At 49.2% G+C, this 23,236-nt stretch overlaps 1 protein-coding gene across 6 annotated transcripts in view; it reads left to right on the top strand.

Moving 5' to 3' along the window:
- The window catches only part of Shank2 (SH3 and multiple ankyrin repeat domains 2), a 471,427-nt gene that overhangs the window by 74,910 nt on the left and 373,281 nt on the right, over positions 1-23,236 (top strand). For all 6 annotated transcript variants that reach the window (XM_037208746.1, XM_037208750.1, XM_037208747.1 and 3 more), the window contains exons 4-6: positions 6,750-6,953; positions 8,926-8,997; positions 12,837-12,945. In XM_037208746.1, coding sequence (XP_037064641.1) covers positions 6,750-6,953; positions 8,926-8,997; positions 12,837-12,945 — 385 coding nt within the window. The remainder of the gene's footprint in view (positions 1-6,749; positions 6,954-8,925; positions 8,998-12,836; positions 12,946-23,236) is intronic.

Here is a 23,236-nt window from a genome sequence, read left to right as displayed (position 1 = left end):
ACGCAACCATGCAAAGCCACGGGGTCCTGGTCACGTGAGATGCTTTGATCTGGAAATGACTAGGCGGAAGTGACTAGGTCCTGCCAGGCATGCGCGACCATGCCCAACTGTGGGGTGTGTTGTAAATCCATATCATCATCCACACTCATCTCCAAGGAGCTCAGGAGGAGGTGGGAGCACCAGGATCAGCTGAACGCTGGGTGTTTCTGAGAGAGGGGGAAGCAGGGCTGTGTCTTGGCAGATGGTGTTGGTGACTTGGTGAGGAAGGACAGCCATCTGTTTGGTAGAAGAGGGACATGTGGAGACCCCAGCTCTTAGGCCACAGGTAAACCCTAGGTGACAGAAGACACAGAGGGAGGGAGGGCAGGCTGTGGAATCTCATGTCCAAGAGTTCATCCTAGTTCTCTCGTTGATGGTAGGAGTGAGGCCTGAGGATGGGTGGGGAGCATGGGGAAGGGATGATGTGAGTGCAGGGTTCACTGGTGTGGAAGCTCAGGTTAGGCTTGGGTTCCATCATCAATGGTTGATTTAGGGATGCTACAGCATCCTCCACAGGCTCATATGTTTGAAGACTTGGTCCCCAGCTAGTCATGCTGGTGTAGGAGGCTGTGGGACCCCTAGGGAGAAAGTGGGCCACTTAGTGGGTGGGCCTTGAGGTCCATAGCTTGGCTCCACCTACTTTCTGTCTTGACTGCTTCTCAGTCTGCCCACACACGAGGACGCCCCTGCTGTCACAGCACAGGCCACTCCTCCCACCATGCCTTCTCTACCACGAGGGACCAAATCCCCTTAAACTAGGGCTTCCCACTTCAGGTGCTTCTGTGGACTATTCCGTCACAAAGATGAAGATAGTAACTAATACTTTGGGCTGCTCAGTTGGGGGCTGCCATCCATCCAGTCCTGCTGTGGTGACATGGTCTGGGTACATTGGCTTCTGGTGAGCACATGTGACACTGCCGGACAGAGTCACTAGCCCATCGCTGCTAGGGCTGAGGGCTCCTTCCCAGTGTTTTTAGTTCTGAGAATTTATGTCGAGGTGGACATCTTCAGACCAGTGTTGTGTTGTCCTTCTGAGGGCTCTCCTCTGTGTTCCTGTGCTTGCCAGAGGTACCCAGCATGGGTAACAGCTGCAGCACAGTTCCAGCTGGGTCCCCAGCACCAGTGTGCAGACTTCTGTTACTTTATGTTTTGAAAAAGATGTTTGATCTTCCAAACTTTGTTCCTCTTTATGGGGACTAAACTGTGTCCACTGGGTGTCTCCGTGTCCAACACTGGGCAAGTTTACTAGAAACTGGAAAATCTGAGCAGAAAATAGTGTTTCCCTGATGTAGGCATGCCCTAAACATCAGTTTCCTTGGGCAACAAAATGATTATTGGCACCTTCCTGTTTTGCTTGCTCTGTAGTTGGTGTGATCGGATATGGAGGAGTATAATGTGTCAGCTCTCAATGGGAGGGTCTTGGTTGCTGGGCAGATTTGACATGGGGTGAGATTAAACCCTCTCTGCTCCCTAGGTGTGTGTCTTTGGGGGCACTTGCCTAGGTATCTGTGGCTCAGCTTCCTTGTTTAGTAAACGAGAATAACATTATTAATACAGTAATTATAATATCCACTTATGGCTGTGGTGAATGTGGATAGAGATATTACAGTTCTAATGTGTTAGGATCCTGGATGTTAACAGATACTGTCGTGATTGTTATTACCATCACCATCATTACCATCAAGATCATAACTATCATCACCATCAACATCGTCACCATCATCATCACCTTCATTGCCAATTCTTAGTTATTTTTCTACTGCTGTGAAAAAATACCACAATCAAGGCAACTTATAAAAGAAAGTGTTTGATTCAGCTTATGGTTTGAGAGGGTTAGAGGCCATGAGGCAGAGTGAAGGACAACTGAGAGCTCACATCTTGATCTATAATCATGGGTGTGGTGATCTGAATAAGAAATGGCCCCCATAGACTCACATATTTGTGAATGCTTAGGAAGTAGCATTAGGAGGTGTGGCCTTGTTGGAGGAGGTGTGGTCTTGTTGGAGGAGGCGTGGCCTTGTTTGAGAAAGTGTGTCACTGAGGCTGAGCTTTGGGGTTTCAAATGCCCAAGTCATGTCCAGGGTTTCTCTTTCTTCCTACGGCTTGCCGATGCAGATGTAGAACTCTCAGCTACCTTTCCAGCACCATGTCGGCTTACATGCCACCATGCTTCCTGCCATGACATAATGGACTAAACCCCTGAACTGTAAGCCAGCCCCAATGAAATATTTTCCTTTATAAGTGTGGGTGTGGTCATGGTGGGTGGCTCATCACAGTAATAGAAACCCTAACTAAGACAATGAGGCACAGCAAGCGCAAGAGAGAGCACAAGAGAGCATGAGAGAGAAAGAGAGAGAGAAAGAGAGAGAGAAAGAGAGAGAGAGAGAGAGAGAGAGAGAGAGAGAGAGAGAGAGAGAGAGAGAGAACGAGCGCACTGGGAATGGCAAGAGTCTTTTAAAACCCCAAAGCTCATCTCCTTCAGTGAGTGTCATGGGACAGGTGCAGGGGTTTACCCGGGCCGTTGAATGAAGACTCAGAGGCACCTTAAGAATGAATCTAGCCTTTCACAGCTGCAGGGAGATCCAGCCCCTAAGGACTGAAGCCTTTCCCTTCACCCAAGGCATTTTTATTTTTCTCCATATTTACACTTTAGCCAGTTGATTTCCATATGTTCAAAACAACCTGAAAGAAGCTTCCAAAAATACAATGCCAAGTGCAAATTTCTGGATTCATCAGGTACCACAGTTTTCCGGATTTCCCAACCAAGTTTTGCATAGGCTTTGTGTCCTTTGTATCCTTGGGAGACTCTCAGACAAGATTCAAGAGAAACAAAGGGTATCTGCTAAACAAAAGTTGGGTTAGGGCTAGGTGCTGCTCTCTGGAGCCAGGCCAGGTGTAACCCAGTGGGCATGTTGCCACAAGTAAGTCCACACCTCTTGATCCTTCCCAAACAGTTCTACCACTGGGAACTAAGCATTCAGACACTCAAGCCTGCAGGGGCCATTCTCATTCAAAGCACTCCAGCTGTCAACATCAATCACCATAGGCCACTCTCACCATCACCACCACCATCGCCACCATCGCTGCCACCACCACTTAAGCCTCTCCAGAAACTCTCCAATCGATAGGCCCAGATGTGTGTCTCCTAGGTGATTCCAATCCAGTCAAGCTGACAATCAAGATTAAAGGTCAGCAGCAGGGGATTTACATGCTCATTCCTTCATGAGGCTGTTGTAGCTGACCCCAGGTTAGGCTGCCAAGCTAACAGATGTGCTGTTACATACCTCTGAGTCCAGGATGCCAGCAGGGAGTCCCCATGATGCCCCAAGGAAGCCTCTGTCCCACTGTCCAGTTCTGGGACTTGGCTGGACATAAAAACCTTCAGCTTTTTTGTCCAGTAGGAACATCACCCTGATAATCTTCCTGAAGCATCCATCCTATGCATCTTCTGTGACATCCACATTTGCCATCTCTACAATGTCACAGCCTTAGGTCAGGCACACCTTCCTCCAGTGCAGCCTCATCTTAATTGACCACACTTGCAAAAACCCCATTTCTAAATAGATCACTGTCGCCGGGCGGTGGTGGCGCACGCCTTTAATCCCAGCACTCGGGAGGCAGAGGCAGGCGGATCTCTGTGAGTTCGAGGCCAGCCTGGGCTATCAAGTGAGCTCCAGGAAAGGCGCAAAACTACGCAGAGAAACCCTGTCTCGAAAAACAAAACAACAAAAAAAAACAAAACAAAACAAAAAAAAAAATAGATCACTGTCTTCTTGAGGGCCATATCCCTTGACAGGTATGTTGCTAATGGCCACATGTATTTCTGGCTGCCATGTGGTTCGAGTGAGGCCCAGGCTTTGATTGTGGAATCAAAATTGTGGCAGCTTCGTAGGTCTTGCACAGCTGGTGGGTGGCAGACCCAGGCCTTGCTGACCTCTGAACTCCTGCTCTTTCCAGAAGGGTCTCCATGTGACAGACAGTTCTAGTGCTTTCCAAAGCTGCCACTTTGTTTCTCAGGGTTGGTTCTTGCACTAGGGAGGCACACACTGGGCCTCGCTGCTCTGCCCACCAAATGGCAGTGAGTGCCAGCCTTTGTGTAACCTACAATGGCAGACAAATCCTCTGGGAGGTGGCAGGCAGCCCTGGGCCCCACTAGGCACTTGGCAGTTGGCAGTTTCTTGTCGTCTGTGGGGAGGGTTGGTGACGTGCTCGGTAATGTGGGTGTGAGGGAACCTGAGTTGGGACGTCCCTTCTGTGTCCTGTAACCTGAATCCTGCAATGATTCCTGAACTGGGAGTGGTGGGTTACCAGCAGCCCCGGGAGGCCATATCGCTTATCACATTTTTGTTGTGTCAAGACCACAGAGGGTTCTCACCTAGCCCCAGTGGATAGAGGGTGGGGGGAGGCATGTGGCTCTTCACTGGAAGGAACAACTGGTCCCACCAGGTCTTGTAACCCAGGAAGGTCAGAGGGTCACCCTGAACTCAGCCAGTGACATCTGAGAAGGGCCAACGGGAGCATTCATTCATGTGTGGGGTGTCCGCTTCCCTGACTGGGGTTCTAGCTGCTAGAGCAGTGTTCAGGGTTGACAGCAGCTGAGCCATTCTGCAGCTGTGAGAACCTACTGGTGGTCGGTGACGGGATCCTGAAGGCAGCAGGGCCTTCTGTACCGTGAAGCAGGCACACACTCACTCCCCCTGCTGAGCACTGAATCCTCCTGCTAAGTGCTAAATGCGGCCCCTTTCAGTCAGCACGCAGCTCTGCAGCTCTTCCTAGCTGGCTTGGCAGCAGGCAAGCACACCCCTGCCCCCTCTGCTATGGATGAACAGTAGAAACCAGTTTTAATCTAACACACATGAGAAGTCTTGGTTGGACATGGACCTGGTCTGGCCTTGTCTTTCCTTAGCTTCCAAGGGGTGCCCCGGAAGGCCACTGGGAACACAACCAAGCCGTCACTATTCCAGTTCTCAGAGTGGGAGATGCATCTTTTGGAGTGTGGGTGATGGATTTGGAGGCCCTGCTGGTGCTGTTTAACTGTTTAAGAAATTACCTCTTGCAATAATTGGTCTGTCTGACACCCCCCACCCCAATCAAATATTGCTGCCCCTCACTCTTCGAGTGGTACATGTAGGTTGGGTTTTTTTTTTCTTCCATTTTCATGTATGTGTATGTGGTGTGCATGTATGTGTGCCTGTTTGCATAGGTATTGGAGAAATTATTTTGGGCCACTCCATGTAGTTAAAAGGATATTTATTTAATGGCGTAACTCACAAATTAAGTAATGAGTAGGTCGCAGGGTCTGGGGAAGGTGTAACGCAGTCCAGCAGTGTTCTCCGGAGCTCTGCACAGTCAATCTCCACCGGTCCGCGTTCAGGCACCGAGAGCGCCCAGAGAGAGCGCTGGCCCATCCAGCTCTCGGGTCCCCAGGCGCCTCCCCTCGCCCCGCCTCGTAGGCGTGACAGTTGCCAGAGTCTCAATGGGGGTTGGGACTTCCAGAACCAAGCTGGAATGGCTACCCACTACACATAGGTGTGAGCATATGAGTGCCCAAGGTTGATGTCTAGAATCATCCTTGATTGCTTTTCCACCTTATTTAGTGAGGCAGGATCTCAGAGTTTGTCAGTCACCCATATGGCTAGTGTCACTAGCCAGCTTGCTCTGGTGGATGCACTGTCTCTGACGACTGAGGCTGGAATTCTAGGTGTGTGCCACACCCACCTGGCATTTATATGAGTTCTAGGGATTTGAACTCCAGTCCTTACACTTTAACCACACAGCCATCTCACTAGCTGTATAGTGCATACAGTTCTGATTTTTTGTTCGGAGACAGTGTTGGTGATATGAAGGCTCTTGTCCCTCAGGCCTCCCTTTGTGAATGCCTGAGAAAGATATCCTCCATGTCCACTGCCAGGGAGCAAGCCATTGCACCAGGGGTTCCATGTAGGTGGGTGGAAAGTCATGCACAAAAATTATTGTATCTTCATCGGGATGGAGTGTGACTTTTGCACAGATGTACAGTGTATCTGTTAGGTGTTATAAACAAATAGTATGACCCCATGTCCTACGGGCCGCATGTGTCCCAGGAGAGCTGTGAATGCCTGAAACAAAAGTGAGGGTGTTTTTTTTGTTTGTTTGTTTTGTTTTTCTTGCTAACTCAATTGCAGTTCTCAAGCATGAACTTTGTAGATGACAATGTTGTGTTCCAGGACAAAATGCATTTGGGAGGATATGTGGAAGTTAAAAAAACATGTCATCATGAGGAACCTGAGTGTCCATAGATCTGGAGATTCAGAGGGGGTCCTGTGACCCCCAGGATATCTTAGGGACAGCTGTACTTAGCTGAGACTCTCAGTTCATGTTCTTCCCACCACAATGCTCTCATGTATGCTGGTGTGCGTGTATGTGCATATGATAATCTTGATGTCAGTCCTAGCTGGTCAGGGAGTCCTGGGGATCATCTTTACCTTCCCAGTGCTGGGGTTCTGGGGTTCAAGCTCAGGTCCCACGCTTCGATGGCAGTCACTTCATTGACTCCCAGACTGGTTGATTTTTGTTTTCCCCAGCCTCTCTAGTTGAGGGGCAAAGGTAAACGTTACTTTGGGGCAGAGGGGACAGGAACAGAAGGAGCAGGACTCCTTTGATCCTGTGCCCAGGTTGGTGGCTCTGATGACCTTTGGCTTCCCTGACCCATGTCTCCATTCTCCCCACAGAAGTGCATTCGATTTAACCCGGACGCCACCGTGTGGGTGGCCAAGCAGCGGATTCTGTGCACCCTGAACCAAGGCCTGAAGGATGTACTCAACTATGGGCTCTTCCAGCCGGCCAGCAATGGGCGGGACGGCAAGTTCCTGGATGAGGAGCGGTTGCTGCGGGAATACCCACAGCCCATGGGCCAGGGTGTGCCTTCCCTGGAGGTAACTACCCCTGTGGGGCTGGGTGAGGGTTGGTGCTATGCGGCCTGGGTGCAACTTAACCAGGCTCCTGTTTGTTTAAGATTAGAAAATTACCCGCCCTATAGTTAAAGTCTGGCTCCTTTGGACCTTCCCTGTTAGGCATGTGTGTGATAGGTGATTAGCTACAGACAAAAGTGAGAGCTGAGTGTATGGTGACACCTGGATGTGGACAGGAGCAGGACGCAGAGCATTGCAGTCCAGCAGCAGGCAAGGGCGTCCTCCAGCCTGGCACTATTCCCTCCGGTCCCATCCCAAAGCTGCCCAGGCTCAGCTTGGGAGGCACAAGCTCTCCAGGCAGCCCCGGCGACCCAGTTCTTCAGGACTGACCTGTTTTGACACGTAAAAAATCAAGAAAGTTCCCATCTGAGCCATGGGTGCACCTTGTCTGCTGTGGACTGGTCATCTTATGTGGGGCAGAGGGAGAGCAGGACACAGCTGCCTCCTGGGGATGGTACAGGGGTTGGCGCTGGAGAGATGGCTCAGTGGTGCTCTCCTAGAGGACCCAGGTTCAGATTCCAGCATCCAAACACACACACACACACACACATACACACACACACACACGCACACACACACACACACACATACACACACACACACACATTGCTTGGTGGTTTAGAGCACTTGTTGCTCCTGCAGAGGACCCAGGTTCAAGTCCCAGCACTCCCTGGGTAGCTCACAACCATCTTTAACTCCACTTCCAGGGGATCTAATGCTTGAGGTACACAGATATACATGCAATCCAAACACCCATAGACACAAAATAATAAAATCAAATTAACAACAGTTTAGATTTCCTTACTTTTATGTGCATGCGTGTTTCACTTGCATGTATGTATGTATATTCATCAGATATGTGAAGAACCCACAGAAGCCAGAAGCCACCATCAGTCCCCAGCAACTGGAATTACAGACGGTTGTGAGCCACCATGTGGGTGTAGGAACCTAACCCAGGTCCTCCGGAAGAGCAGCCAGTTCCCCTAACCACTGAGACATCTTTCCAGCTTCCTAAATAACATTTTTTAAAATCTAAAAACAAGGAAAATAATACAAGTCAGACTTCGGTTTGGGAACCAGCTTATGCCTCCACCGGTGTGTTCAGGCACCTGTACCCACCCTTTAAATGAGCTCCTTGGGGTGTGACAGTCTCAGAGCAGGCAGGAGAGGGGCACAGTGACCCAGAGTTCAGGAAGGTCATTCCACTCTGGGGCCCTGCGGTGGTGGTGTCCCTGTGAGACAGATAAGGAAACTGAGGCTGAGATGGGGGAAAGAACCAGTTCAGAGTCACTTAGCACATAGAGGACCTCGTGTTTCCTCTCAAAATCTCAGTCATGGCCTGCCCTCAGCGGTCTTCCTGAACTTCCTACAGTGTTTCTTTAAAGCTACACAAAGGTTCTGGGTGTCTGGGGGGAGAGCGGATATGATAAAGCTGACCACTGGGACACCGCTGGCCTGGGAGCGTTGTCACCAACTTCAAGTCCACTTCTCCGCTCTGCAATGAAATTTCCAATCCCCAGCAGGTAGCAATCCCCTGAGGGGCAGCGGGAGCCCCTGAGTCCTGAGCAGAGATGCAGTTCTGACAGAGATGAGTGACAGGGAAGAAAAGTGTATCCGGGGTGCACCCCAGACAAGCTAAGGGTAGATCCATTCCCACAGACTGTCATTCAGCAGGATGAGGCTACATTAGTGGTGTGTCCGGCCACCTCACCCTTTGTACCAGCTGGGGACTAGCTTCTGTAGCTGAGAGCTTGCCCTGTGTCCTGATGGCTGCCAGATGAAGGCACTCTAGTGTGTGTGTGTGGGGTGCTCTGGAGCACAGACACCAGTGTCTTGGTTAAGACTGAGGTGCCTTGTCCTTGACCAGGTCATTTTTCCCCTGAGCACTCTTGTCTAACATTTAGTCCCCTGCAATCTTTTTCTGTTTCCATGGCAGTTTCGCTATAAGAAGCGTGTGTACAAGCAGACCAACCTGGATGAGAAGCAGCTGGTCAGGCTCCACACAAAGGTATGGGGGGTGGGTAATACTTCCTCTACCTCACTGGGTCACCTCTGATCCTACTGTGTTGTCTTTGGAGGGCTCATTCCCTTGGGAGTGGCCCCTGGGTACCTGTGGGATGAGGCCAGGCTGGGGTATACAGGTGGGTGGGGCTGCCTCTCCATGCACATTGCTGGAGACCTAGCCAGACAGCAAGCAGTCAGCAAGATGGCTCAGGAAAGCTGGTAGAGGTTGAACAGGGGGTTGCTACCCCCTGGTGCCCCAGAGAGGTTGAAAGGCGGCAGTAGTGATACAATGGGATGTGGTGAGGTGGGGGAGGGATGCCTGCTGAGCACTGTCTCTGGTTTCTGTTGCCAAATCAAGAACAGACCTTACAAAGGCAGGAAGGGCTGGCAGCGATGGGGGGAGAGGTCTGTGCTAGCTAGAGGGCTCTGTGCCCACTGAAGTCACAAGGAGTCTCTATGCCACGCACTCCAGGCATGTTAGTGAGGCCATGCGAGCATTCCTGGAACAGGGGGCAGTGATCCTGGGGCATGTGGGTGGAGCCTGGAGAACATAGTGGGGATACTGCTTCCCCTTAGATACCCCTGAGAGGCCTGGTGCTGGCCTGCCGAGCTCTCCTGCTGTGGAGAATGCACGCGGACTTTCACAACCCACAGGTTGCTTGTTTCTCAAGAGATGCAGGGTTTCCACGATGGGTTTCGTTCTCTTGTCTTCGGTTAATTTTTAAAAATAAAAATTAAGTTGGTTCTTTGGCAGTTGCATACTGTATAATGCATACTGTGTAAATGTGTCCTGATTGCTCTGTAATCCTTTGTCATCTCCCTCTCGTCCCTGTCAGCCTCCATACTCCCTACCAATCTTCTGTATGACCAATGGGTTGAATCTACCTACTGGAGCCTGGTGGGGTCACCAGTGCGTTCACAACTGAAGCCAATGACTCCCCCATTTCCTTGAATGTATTAGCAAATAGTTCATCAGTGAGGGGTAGGCCAGAGCCCCTCTTCCATCCATGCCTGACTATGGACGGACCCAGTGCAGGCATCCGCAGCTGTGAGTTCAAGACTGCAGTGTCTGTGTCTTCCCAGGATGGCATCATGCTGCCCCTCTCCCTATCTTCCAACTTTTACATTCTTGCCTCCCTTTCTTCCACAGTGTTCCCAGAGCCTTAGAGCGGATAGTGCCAACATCTCATTTTGGGCTGATCAGTGAACAGTTCCTTATTCTCAGCATCTGGGCAGCCCCGAGGCTCTGCAATCACTAGGAAGAGAGGGTTCTCTGATTAAGGCCGAGAGAAGCATGATTTGCGTACTGGTTCTCAACCTTCCTAAGCCTGCGACCCTTTAATACAGTTTCCCATGTTGTAGTGACCCCCAATCATAAAATTATTTTCATTGCTACTTCATAACTACTACTTTTGCTACTGTTATGAATCATAATGTGTAATCTTTGTTTTCCGATGGTCTTAGGCCACCTCTGCGAAAGGGTTGTTGGACCCCAAGGGGTCGTGACCTCAGGTTGAGAAATGCTGGTGTATGGACCTAAACAGGTATTTAGCAGGCAACTTGATGCTATGCCAATTTAGTAAAACAACAGTATTTCCTCCCTAGGGCCTGTGACTTCTCCTACCAAGTGTTTTTGACATAGCTTACAACACCAGGCTTGGATTCCTACCATGGTGGGGGCCTCAAAGCCAACCAGGGAGTGTTTGCTTTTTCCCACAACTGTTATGCTACTATGGTGCTATTACCCAGGGGGTTGATATCATGATTCATAGGATTTACAGCTAGGCAAGACCGTTGGCACCTTATCTCCCCCTAGATAAGGCTATTTCATAATCTTCCATAATTATGAAAGCTGGCCGCCTAGGAGGAAGAGTCCAGCGCAGGTCCAGCCTGATTTCTCTGTAGCACGTAACAAACTCTGCCATCTCTTCAGCCCTAGGGTCTCATCATCTAGTTCTGATGAACAACCAGGACAAATGGCCACAGCCTGTGTTGTTTTAGGGGCCTCTATGGCCTCTCGACCAACATTGTTTTAATTTTTGTGCCTACGTTATCCATTGGTGGCTGGCAGATGCCCATCACTTTGTTTCCTGCCCTATGGTATATCCACACTGTCCTTGACCTCTCAGCCATGTTCTAGCCAAGTATGGTCCAGGCTCTTCATATGTATTTTCTGCCTCAATCCTGAAATCCACATGGATATGATTGACCCCAGCATCTTAGGATTTCTCTAGTTATTTTTATTGTTGCTGTTGTTGTTATTTATTGTGTAGATACAAATACTTGTGAATTTAAAGAAAAATGTCAATGAGTGAATAGCCGCAGTTTAAATGGCCCTCCAGGTTTGGGACATTTGTTCTAATTCCAGACTGTAAGATGTTCAGATGGGAATCTGGCCCATGGAAGGTGCCTGGAAGGCCCAGGCACATCATCAGATGAAAAATCACAGGTGCTCCTGTCCTGTGTTGTGGAAACTGTGAATCAGGATGAGGGTGGGGCCCAAGAGAGAGATGCTGGGTTCTTCCTGATCTGTGGCCAGGCTGCCTGCCGAGGGTGGAGGCAGACAGACAGGCTTTGGGAGACTGAGGTTCTGTGGCTGACCTGTATGATCTCTTGTATGTAGGAACTGATTAGGGGTCCCCCAGGACAGATGTCACTGTTTCTGCTCTGGGGTTAATGGGCGGGGCTCAGCAGTCTCCTCTTTACAGATGAGACCTCAGCCTCAGCTTCCTTTCTGGGAATGGAATGAAGGGTCTGAATGGGTCCTGGAGACTATCAGTTGTCACCCCGCCCCAGGTGATCCTTTCTCTCCCCATGAGAGAGCATCTCTTGCACCCGGTATGGTAGAACCTACTTCTGCTGTTATCACAACTTAAAAACCACAGGCAGACTGGCGCTCCCACAGCTCCAGAGCCCTAGGTTGTCTGGAATTTGGATTTCTGGGTGCTCAGGTTATGGATGTCAGTGGTGGTAGAGTGAGTTCTCTGGGACCTCTTTATATGGTTATGAACCCCCTCCCCAAGGGCTCCACCCTAATGACCCAGAGATCCCAGTGCCATTATACAGGGATTACAGTTTACTGAGTGAATTATGGAAGGACAGACATTGAAACATTGGTATAGAGATGGCGAACCGCTAGGGTTCTGAGACATTCATTTAGGACAGGCCCATGGTGTTGACGCCACTGTAGGCCCCGTGTGCAGTGCCCTGCATGAAGGAGGCCAGGAGACAGTCTTCTCTTAAGTCTATAAAGGTCCTCCCTTCCTCCCTCCCTCCCTCTCTTCCTTCCTTCCTTCCCCCCTCCCTCCCTCTTTTCCTTCCTTCCTTCCCCCTCCCTCCTCCCTCCCTCCCTCCCTCCCTTCCTCCCTTCCTTCCTTTCTCCCTCCCTCCCTTCCTCCCTTCCTTCCTTTCTCCCTCCCTCCCTTCCTTCCTTTCTCCCTCCCTCCCTCCCTCTCTCCCTCCCCCCTTCCTCTCTCCCCCTCTCTTCCTTCTTCTTTCCTTCCTTCCTTCTTCTTTCCTTCCTTCCTTCCTTCCTTCCTTCCTTCCTCCCCTCCTTCCTTCCTTCCTTCCTTTTTTCCTTCCTCCTAGCATGAGCTCATGTACTCCACTCTGGCTTTGAAATCACTATGTAGCTAAAGATGACTTTGAACCTCTGATCCTCTCGCCTCCACCTTCTGAGTGCTGGGAGTAAAGGTGTGCACCAGCATACCCAGTTTATGCAGTACTGGGCTTAAGCCCAGGGCCTCATCATGCCAGGCAAGCTCTCTGCCCACTGAGCCTCGTCCCCTGCCCCTGTAAGTCAATTTTTCATCTTTGTTTCTCTTTCGTTCTTTTCCTCTCCAGACCAATCTGAAGAAGTTTATGGACCACACTCAGCATCGCTCAGTGGAGAAGCTGGTCAAGCTGCTGGACAGAGGCCTGGATCCCAATTTCCATGACTTGGAGACTGGAGGTGGGTGGCCATGAGGGAGGCCTTCACCATACTCTGGTGAGGCATACATCTATTCCCAAGTTCAGGTTACTGTGAATCATTCATCTCTTACTCTGTCCTGGGTCTCATCTGGGTTTGGAAGTGGCTCCTCACTCATGTGCCTTCTGGTCTGAAGGCCCGTGTTTTTCTCCTTGCTGTCTGAGCCTCTAGCTCAATGCATGCACACCGTAGGTGCTCTGTGTGTAAGTGTTAGGGAAGGGAGAGAGCGAATGGATGCCGTACATGTATGGGGCTGTTGCCTGCTGACCCGGGGGCCTCCAGCAGAGCCCCCAAGCTGGAGGTGCTAACCAGCCAGCATTGCAGCATGTGTGGGGCTTTCCCTTTCCTCACAGACAGGCAGGTGCTCGCACATGTCTTGTGCTCCCTGAGTTCCAGAGTCTTCAAATCTCCTTGGGAGACAGCTGCAGTCAGGGGAGAGGTCTCTCAGCTCAGCCCTGCCAGTACCTGGTCTGACTCTTCTTTGCTGTGGGGTAGACCTCGGCTTTGTGGGGTGCTGCCGAGCCCCCCCCTAGAGGCCAGTAGCTTCCCCAGTTAGGACAACCCAAAGTGCCTTCCCATGTTGCTAGTGTCTTCTGGTTTTATGAGATGGACCTCGGCCGTAGCCCAGGTGAACACTGTGGCCGTGGGATGATATGGCTAAGGGTGGCAGGTGGAGGTCAAGGGACTCTCCACAGCAGCTTGGATCTGTTTGGCCTGGCATGTGATCTAGGGATGGGAGATACTTGACCTTAACAACAGGGTCCTTTTACCTCCCATCCTTCTCTCTCATCCTGACTTTCCTATCAGGATACCCCAAGTCCACTGCTGGCTCCCACATGGCTTCTTGTCACACCTCAAAATTACTATGTGCACAAGATATGGAGGTGTCTATAAAGTGTGGATCTTGTTTGTCCTTTGGGGCAGCCTGGCTGATCCCTTGAGCTGAGGTGGCCCCCACTGGGTGCTGATCTAGTTGGCATGGCCCTCTCTTAGCCCTGGTGGGGGCTGGGTTGCCTCTTTGCTCCCCAGTTTCTTTGGGTTTATCTGCGAGCAGCATGAAAATTGAGAAAGGGCTCATTTCTGAGGATGGAGGCGGCATCTAAGATATCAGGAGAGAAACTCATTAGCGGCCCTGGTGAGGGGAACTGAGAGGAGGCGCTGACTGGAAGGGCAGGCACCAGCCCAAGCTCTCGGAAGGAAGAAAGTGGTGTTATGTGCATTGTGGTGACAGGATACCTCCTACTGTCTGCTGCCTGCTTTTCTCGGGGCTATGTGTCAGCCATTCTCAACCTAGGTTTTCTTCCTGAAGGGAGCCGTGGCTTCTTTGCCCCGAGCCCCTTCTACATCAGGGTCTCTGGTTCTGGGTTACGAAGCAGCTGCCATCCTGGCCTGACCCTGACTTGACTCCCCAGTTGACACTGGCTATTTTGAAGCAGAGATGTGCATGTGGTGCCTTCTCTTAGCCCCACCCGGAGCTAGAATAGAGGTGGTAATGATGGGCAAGGAGCTGGTACTTAGGGAAATTCTAAGAAATTCTACCCCCTTAGCACTGAGTATGAGAGACCCGGGAGCGCAGAGCGCGGAGCCCACGAGTGATTATTATTCTGTGTTCTCTGAAATGCAGTCGGCCTTGTGCCTGTGGGTCTCATATTCAGTGAAACTCCTGATCCAACCAAGCAGGGATCAACAAAGAAAAACAGAAAGTCTGTCTGTCCTGAATGTGTTCCGACCTTTTTCTCTCCTGTTATTGTCCTCTAAGAAGCAGTCTGTGAAACCGACTCACTATTTAGTTGAAACCATTGGTCTTAGAATGATCTGGAGATGATTATCAGTAAATGACATGGCTTTATACAAGGGGCTTGTGGTGCCTCTTTAATCCCAGCCCAGCACTTGGGCAGAGGCAGGTGGATCTCTGTGATTTCAAGGCCAGCCTGGTCTACAGAGTGAGTTCCAGGACAGCCAGAGCTGTTATACAGAGGACCCTGTCTGGAGAAAAACGGGAGGAGAAGAAGGAATAGTAATAAGAAGATCATCATTTTCTATGGGATTCTCTAGGCATCCCAGGGACCCTGGACCTTGTCCTCCATGGGCACCAAGAGACAGATGTGTAATTGTGGCTACAGTCTGGAGGTTAGCTGATTAAAAAAAGAAGAACAAACCAGGAGAGAAGCAGCTGATATGCTAAGTGGGTCCTGGTCAAGGGGAGCTGTTCTAGGGTCACCAAAGGCAGGGCCAGCCAGAGGGGGCTGCAGAACACAGCAGATACACAGTGGGGAGCACCATTCTAGGAACCCCTCCCTACCTCACCCACAGAGGGCTTGGGGTTTGGGGATTCACAGAAACCATTCTCTGTAGTGTTGTTGTGTGTAGGTGTAAGGTGTATGTGGAGGGCAAAGGGCAACCTTGTACCTCTCTGGAGCTGTCCACACCCCCTTTCTTTGAGACAGGGTTTCTCACTGTCTCTCTGGCCTGGTGCTCCCAACCGAGGCTAGGCTAGCTGGCTGGTGAGCCCCAAGGGTCCACCTGTCTCTTCCTCCCCTGCACTGGGGAGCCCCCCAGCCCCATGCTTTTGTTCCAGGTGGGTGCTGGCCTCCTCTGGCTCTAACAGACTTGGCTTACCGCATTTTGGAAGCTCTTAGCTGGGTTTGGTGACTTCCTGAGTCATTCCCTGACCAGCAGACACCTTTGCTCTCTATGAAGAGTCAAATTCAGCTTCCTTCTGAAGATCAAGACAGGCCACCAGCCCCCGGCCTCAGCTGTGCATCTGAGAGTCAGCTGCACTGGGGAGCCATAGTTGGGGCAGCCGTCACTCTGCACTGAGTGACATGCAAGTGAGCTCAGAATCCTAGAGGGGTGACCTGCCCCTTAAAACCACACAGTCTGTCAACAATAGCGGATGTCTATAGCTGCTGGAAACATAAATTTCACCAAGTAACACGAAGAGGAAACTGAAGACTTCCTCCCTAGTGGAGGAGTCCTTGGGTCCCTCTTTGCCATGGTGGGCCCTCTGGGATCCGATGGATGATAGCTCCATGCCCTGGAAAGGCAGCCACACTGACGGCCTTAGGGGACTTAGTCCATTACTTTCCTTGCACACTGTGGGTTTCTGAGCTTGAGGTGTGCTCAGGTGAGAGAACGGCAGATGTTTAATGATGCTGGAAACCCGCTGCGCCTCCAAAGCCTCCATGAAAGGCTCGGAATAGTGCGATCCCCTGCCATGCTGTGCCTGCAGAGACACCTTGCTCATCTGGACTCACTTTTAGGACTACCTAGTTACCACCCGCTGGTCCTAGTTAGCTTTCTGTTGCTGTGACAAACACCGTGACCAAAAGCAGCCTGGGGAGGAAAGGGTTTATTCCATCTTATGGTTGTAGTCCATTGTGAAGGGAAGTCAGGGCAGGAACCTGGAGGTAGGAACGGAAGCAGAAGCCATGGAGGAGTGCTGCTTTCTGGCTTCCTCCCCACGGGTTGCCCAGCCTGCCTTCTTATAGCATCTAGGACCACCAGCCCAGGGGTGCCATCTCCCATAGGGGTCTGAGCCCTCCCACATTAATAATTAATCAAGAAAATGTACTACAGGCTTGTCCACAGGCCAGTCTGATGGAGGCATTTTCTCAATTGAGGTTTCCTCTTCCTAGATGGCTAGCTTGTGTCCAGTTGACAAAAATCCCAAGCAGCAAGTGAGAGGTTCCAGGCAGTGATGCTCCAGGGCTGTCAGTGAGGGGTGGGGTGGCCTCTAGCTTAAGTTCTTTATCATCCTTGAGAGGCACCGTTTCCACCCACGTACGACTGTGGTGGACTCCTGGGGAGCGCCGTCCAGCTCCCACATGGCCCAATTAGAAGCTTCTGTGGACATTCTGCTTCCCTTTACATGGAGCTCTGTGGCTTGGGGAGTGGAGGGAGCCTGTCTGATGACTTATGGTCGGGTATCTGGCTGTCACACAATGAATCACACCAGGTGATCGATACCCCAGGAATTGCCGTGTCTGGAGGGAGTGGGGTTCTGAGACCTCGTAAACATGAGTCTGCAGACGGCGAGAGGTGTGCAAATGAAGGCAGCCCTCCGCTGGTTCATAAATAGCACCGCCCCCCCCAGTAAGCCGGGTACGTCTGGTTAGTCCTTGGAGTTCTAATAAGAGGCCTGTTGTTAGGCGAGAGCTCGGATACGGTACCCAGTTATTTTGTAATTTTTCTTCTTTATGCGCCTGCTTCCAAGGGAGCGTGGGAAGCTCACAAAGTGCACATGCTGGAAGATAAGGTCCATGAAATGTGGAAGGAGGACCAGGGAAGGCAGCCTGGGAGGGAAATGAGCTGGGATTGGGTCTAGGGTCCGTAGAGAACCATAGGCTCATAGAAAAATCACACTGGGCAGTGGGGTGAAGCTCAGAGGCAGAACCTATCTATCTGAGGCCTTGGGTTCCAGCCCCACTGCTGCCTAGACAACAAGCAGATAAGCCAGCGGTGGTGGCACATACCTGCAATCCCAATACTCAGGAGGTGGAGGCAAGAGGATCAAGAGTTCAAGGCCATCCTCAGCTTCTTAGTGAGTTGGAAGCTAGCTTGGGATACATGAGACCATGTCTCAAAATAATCAGTTAAACACTCTAGCCCTGAGTGTGGATCATTCCCACATGCCCCCACACCAGCCTCCCTCTCACTAGCAGCCGGCACTAGTGTGGTGTGTTCGTTCCAGCCGAGGCCCAGGGTTTACACTAGGGCTACTCGTGGGCGCCACCCATCACTATCTAAACACCCTCTGTGCTTGGCTGTCCTCTGCCCCCAGCCACAGCCACCTGTGTCCCTGACTTCATCATTTATTTATTTATTTATTTATTTATTTATTTATTTATTTATTTATTTATTTATTCATTCATTCATTCATTCATTCATTCATTCACATGCTCCTCCGTGCACATTTGCTGAGTGTTTTCTTCCCTACTGGGCCCAGATCTTGTAAACATCAGCAAGTGTGGGCTGGGGAGGAAGATGAAGGAGGTGAAGCACCCCTCGAACCTTCTACTGTCTGCCTGCCTGATGTCCGGGGCACTAACCTAGACCTCCTAGCATGGCCCTGTCTGCAGCCTTTCTTCCCTGAGAGTCACCTGCTGAGCCCGTCCCATACGGTGCCTTTTGGAAGGGGCTCGGTTGGCACAGTCCACTGTTAAGGAGTGGGGAGTTATGTCCTGCCTCCTGAAGGGCACAGTGGGGACTCGTGTCTGTCTGTGAAATTGTCCCTCCTGCTGCCGGTTACTGCCTATTCCATCTCTATGTGGGTTTTACTTTATGCAGGTGTCCCTCCATATCTATGAGGGATGGGCTGTGGGACCCCTGGGGTCTCAGGTACAGGGATGCTCAAGTCACACGGAACCTGTGCACATCCTCTGGCAGCCTGTGTCATCTCTAGATTGTTTATAAAACCTGATTCATGGACACTGTGGAAATCACTCTTGCACTGTGTTGTTTCTTGGTTATATTTTATTATTGTTATTTTCAGTCTGTGCATTGCATTAACTTTCCCTGCAAAGACGTGAATGAACCTCTGTTTACTCTGGATAGAACAGAACAAAGAAACATCTCCAAGTCCAGCCCGGGCCAATGATTTAGTCAGGCTTAGCTACAGGAGCACAGTGAGAGGTCAGTCACAGGAGCCTAGGTGAGGGTTTACTCATGGGAACCTGTCTGAGTGGTCAGTCATGGCAGCCTAGGTGAGGGGACACTCATGGGAGCCTAGGTGAGGGGTCACTCATGGGAGCCTAGGTAAGGGAACACTCATAGGAGTCTGGGTGAGGGTCACTCGTGGGAGCCTGGCTGAGGGGTCACTTACAGGAGCCTTGGTGAGGGGTCACTCATGGGAACCTGACTGAGTGGTCACTCATGGCAACCTAGGTGAAGGGTCACTCACGGCAGCCTAGGTGAGGGCTCACTCACAGGAGTCTGGGTGAGCGGTCACTCACAGGAGCCTAGGTGAGGCGTCATTCACGGCAGCCTAGGTGAGGGCTCACTCACAGGAGTCTGGGTGAGGGGACACTCACAGGAGCCCTGGTGAGGGGTCACTCATGGCATCCTAGTCATGGCATCCTAGGTGAGGGGACACTCACAGGAGCCTGGCTGAGGGGTCACTCACAGGAGCCTTGGTGAAGGGTTGTGTGGGTGACCCTGAAACAGCTGCATTACTGCAAAGTCCTACCCCTAAATGTGTGATATCCATAGATGGAGGCTCCTTCATTAACATTTAGTTTGTACCCCGCCCCCCCCCCCAGCACAATGGTTCTCAACCTTCCTGATGCTACAACCCTTTAGTACAGATCCTCATGTTGTGGTGACTCCCCCCCCCCATAAAATTTTCCTCGTTACTACTTCATAACTAATTTTGCTACTATTATGAACCATAATATAAACATCTGTGTTTTCCAATGGTCTTAGGTGACCCCTGTGGAAGGGGTCTTGACCTACGGGTTGAGAACCCCTGCCCTAGCACCTTGGAAGAGACCACATGTAGCTGGGTAGAATTTCATACACCAGGGAGGGAAGGCCAGGTGGGAACAGCTGGATCTTACATCTGGGTCCTCATGACTTTCCCTTCCCCCTCATCCTATAAGAGAATGCCCACCAGCCTGACCTTAGGGGTCTCTTGCGGGCATCAGCTGCTCGGATAAAGAAGTGACAGCTGGTATGGAGAGGAAAGTGTTTCCTGACACTGGGGTTAGTTGAATTCACAGGTGAGCAACTGACTGACCCGTGGCCTCTGCACTCAAGCTGGAAAGCAATTCCCCCGTACATTTCACATTTAGAGTAGCTCCGGTCAACCCATGCACCCCACGTCCGGTCTTCTTATCTGTGATATGCTTATCATTCCTTGCTGTGTTAAATTTCCCATCCTGGGACCCCTGAGCCTCCTAACTCAGTGTTTCAAGAGTCCCGCTGGTGGCCACGCAGTCCTTCAGAGGAGGACTGGTTTTCACTACCATAGTTGTCGCCTGCACTGGAGCAGAAATCACCCCTCCAGATGCGTGATTTCTGGAACACCTTTCATGGAACACACACACACACACACACACACACACACACACACACTCACACACACACACCATCCAGCTGCCGCTTAGTGCCCTGCACTCCAACCCAGTAGCTGCCCTGAGCCCTTACATCTACGTAGATCTTGGCCTCCCTGGTGGTCTGTATTCCTGCAGCCAGGATGGAGCTCTCAGCTAGCCTGCCAGGGCCCTGCCTCTCTCCTTTCCACCTGGTGTGTCTCTTGAAATACATCCTGGTTATTTCCTGGCTACAACACTCTCAGAGTATTTCTAGGGTGATGGTGTGTATTACTTTAAGGTCAAGTGGCCCAGGTATGGGGGTACCAGCCCTCTGCTTGGGTTCACTTGCCATAGTTCTAAAGTGTTTTAAAAATCAAGGAAATCTCAACACATGAAAAATGAGGAATATTTTCAAGACATTGTGCTGCAAACACCTGAGTGGGCCCACCCAGCTTCCACGTAACCTGAGGATCACTGTGTAGAAGTAACCATCTTATTAAATAAGAAACACAGAGCGAATGTAAAGATAAAAGCACAAGAGGTCAGAGCTAAGAGCCTTACCCTTCCTGCTTCAGCGATCCTCTTCAGCAAGAGAGACCTACTTCCTGTGTGTTTGTCTTTATATAGACTTTCCATTCTGCCTTCTCATTGGTTGTAAACCCAACCACATGACCGCCTCGTCACTGCCTGTCTGTATAGACCTCCAGGTCTTCTATGGTTGGTATTGAGATTAAAGGCGTGTGTCTCCAATGCTGGCTGTATCCTTGACCACACAGAGATCTACCTAGCTCTGCCTACCAAGTGCTGGGATTAAAGGCGTGGGCCACGAATGCCGAGCTCTGCTATGGCTTGCTATTAGCTCTGACCCCCAGGCAACTTTATTTATTAACATACAAATAAAATCACATTTCAGTACAAATAAAATATCACCATATTTGCCCTTTTCTATTTTAATAAAAAGAAAAAAGGAAAAGGTTATAACTAATGTAAGAAAAACTATATACAAAAGCACAATAACTATATACAATATATACAAGTAATAAATACCTAAACAATGTCTAGTCCATTTGTATTTGACAAATTCAGAGAAAATAATTCCATTACCTATCCTATTTTAGTAAGTCCAAAATATACCTAATTCACTTTCTATCCTAACTAATCTTCAGCTATAACTAATTAATCTTCAACTCCTTCAGAGACCCAAGAAGGAAATAATATTACCTAACAAAAATAAAAACAGAAAGTGCATGCAAGCAGCTTTCAAAAAAAAAAAATGTGAGTTGACAGAAACAGTCAGCTGCCTGGACAATCACCTGAGGTTTCTCCACAGTGTTGGGGCATCATCTTCAGCCTATAGGGTTAGCGTATCTGACGGACTCATTTGTGAAGTAGGATGTACACAAGGTCAACAGTTCAACCTCACATTGGGTGAGAGCAGTCCATGTACCAGAAACACCTGAATTCCACTAGTGTCATGTCATGATTCAGGATTTTAAATTCTGGAAATTGTTGATGGTTTTTGAATTCAGCTGTCCATTCTTCTTGGCTGTGTATATGTGGCTTCATCTCAGCATCCCATTCTTCTCCACATCCCTCTATTAAATGCCAGTCTACTATTGAGAGGCGTGAGCTTAGTTACTCTTCAAGAATAACTGTTTCAGCTGCTGTTCCATTGCACATCAGAAGCCATCGGCCCACTGCCTGTTCAGCTGCCTTCAAAGAAAAGGGCACTGTACCTTTTCCGGATTGTGAAGGCCACTTCAGGGATGGTGCCATATTGTCCTGGCCTCAGAAGATGCCTTTTGATAAAGCTATAACCACACTTGTTTTGGCAAGAATCAGTAGTCCTTTGTTTCCTGTCCTGTCTGTCTTTTTTGTCCTGTTGTCAGTTGTTATCAGATTTGAGGATACTTTGTTGTCCAGTGGCTAACTTTTGCTACAATGAAAGTTAACTACATATGCAGTTTTTTCAATGCCCATATTCTCTCTGAAGTAGATTTGTACTGCCAGGAGCCGACATGTCTCATAGTCATAACAAAAAGAAAAATTTCCTAAGTTATTAAAACATTTTAAATGCCATATTCTGTAGATCTCTGAAGGGTTTGAAGATGACCTGTCTATCTAAAATATATCTGCTCAATCTTGAAAACATACCTAATATGACTACAAGTTCTATTGTGATATCTAACTACTAACTTTCATTTCTTTATATCCTAATAGTTGGTAATAATAACATTCAAGGATCAGAAAATTGCATCACATTGTTAAATGAACGGTATAAGTACAATTAGAAATATACATATAGCATTTTCTAACAATATCAATTTCAATATATATAATTTGTATATAATATAAAACAATGCAATCCAATGTAAAGTATTTAAAACTAGTAATTGTCTTTTCCTTTTTCTTTTCTTTTTTAAAACAAGAACCTTAAATCTAATTTCCTTTGCTTAGCCCTTTTCCTTACCCTTGATAACAACTTGTAACCAACCCCCCTAAACAATGAAAATTATCCCAGACCCAAAATCCATTAAAAAGGCCAAAAAACCACCCACCCCACATCACCTCTTTGGGAATGTGGGCGTCATATTCTTAAAATTGCTTCCTGCTGGGTATGGGTGAAGGTATCTTTATCCTGAAAAGAAAAATTTTTGGTTAATTGTCAAATTCTAGGAAAGGTAACTATATCCTTCATTATCCAGTCTGTGTATAATGCAAAGTTCAGGATTTATCTTAAGTCCTTATTCAAGTAGTCTTTGAGACTGGATCATCTCAGCTAGCCCTCTCAAAATTGCTCTGAGCACTTTGTAGTTCAAAGCTGATCTGTAGATGATGTTAGTCAGCTTAGTGATATTATTATTGTCCACGTGGAATTGTTGTTGTGGGGCCCCATCTTCTTCCTGGAGACTTCAGTTGATGTTAGGCCTGGCCGTGATTTCCTGCAGAAAACTGATAAGAGACTCGAACACAAAGACATATATAAACAGCTAATTGAAGCCTTTTTTTCTAGAATTAGTTAGTACTCTATATGATCATTCATATCTTAACAAAGTTTAAAATGTTTATATATCTGTATATATATATATAAATCTTGTAAATTTTGATATAAAATTCATACTTTAAGAAAAAGTTTAAAGAATCAGAATAGAGTCAAAGAGTTGAGATTAGTAATAGAATAGTCCCTTAATTAACTTGGTTTTTCTCCCGTCCCATAAAAGAAGATGGCTCTTTTCTTC

Source organism: Peromyscus leucopus, chromosome 1 (genome assembly GCF_004664715.2).
Source record: "Peromyscus leucopus breed LL Stock chromosome 1, UCI_PerLeu_2.1, whole genome shotgun sequence".
NCBI lineage: Eukaryota > Metazoa > Chordata > Mammalia > Rodentia > Cricetidae > Peromyscus > Peromyscus leucopus.
The sequence above is the reverse complement of the archived record's forward strand: the minus strand, read 5'-3'. Positions and strand labels throughout refer to the sequence as shown.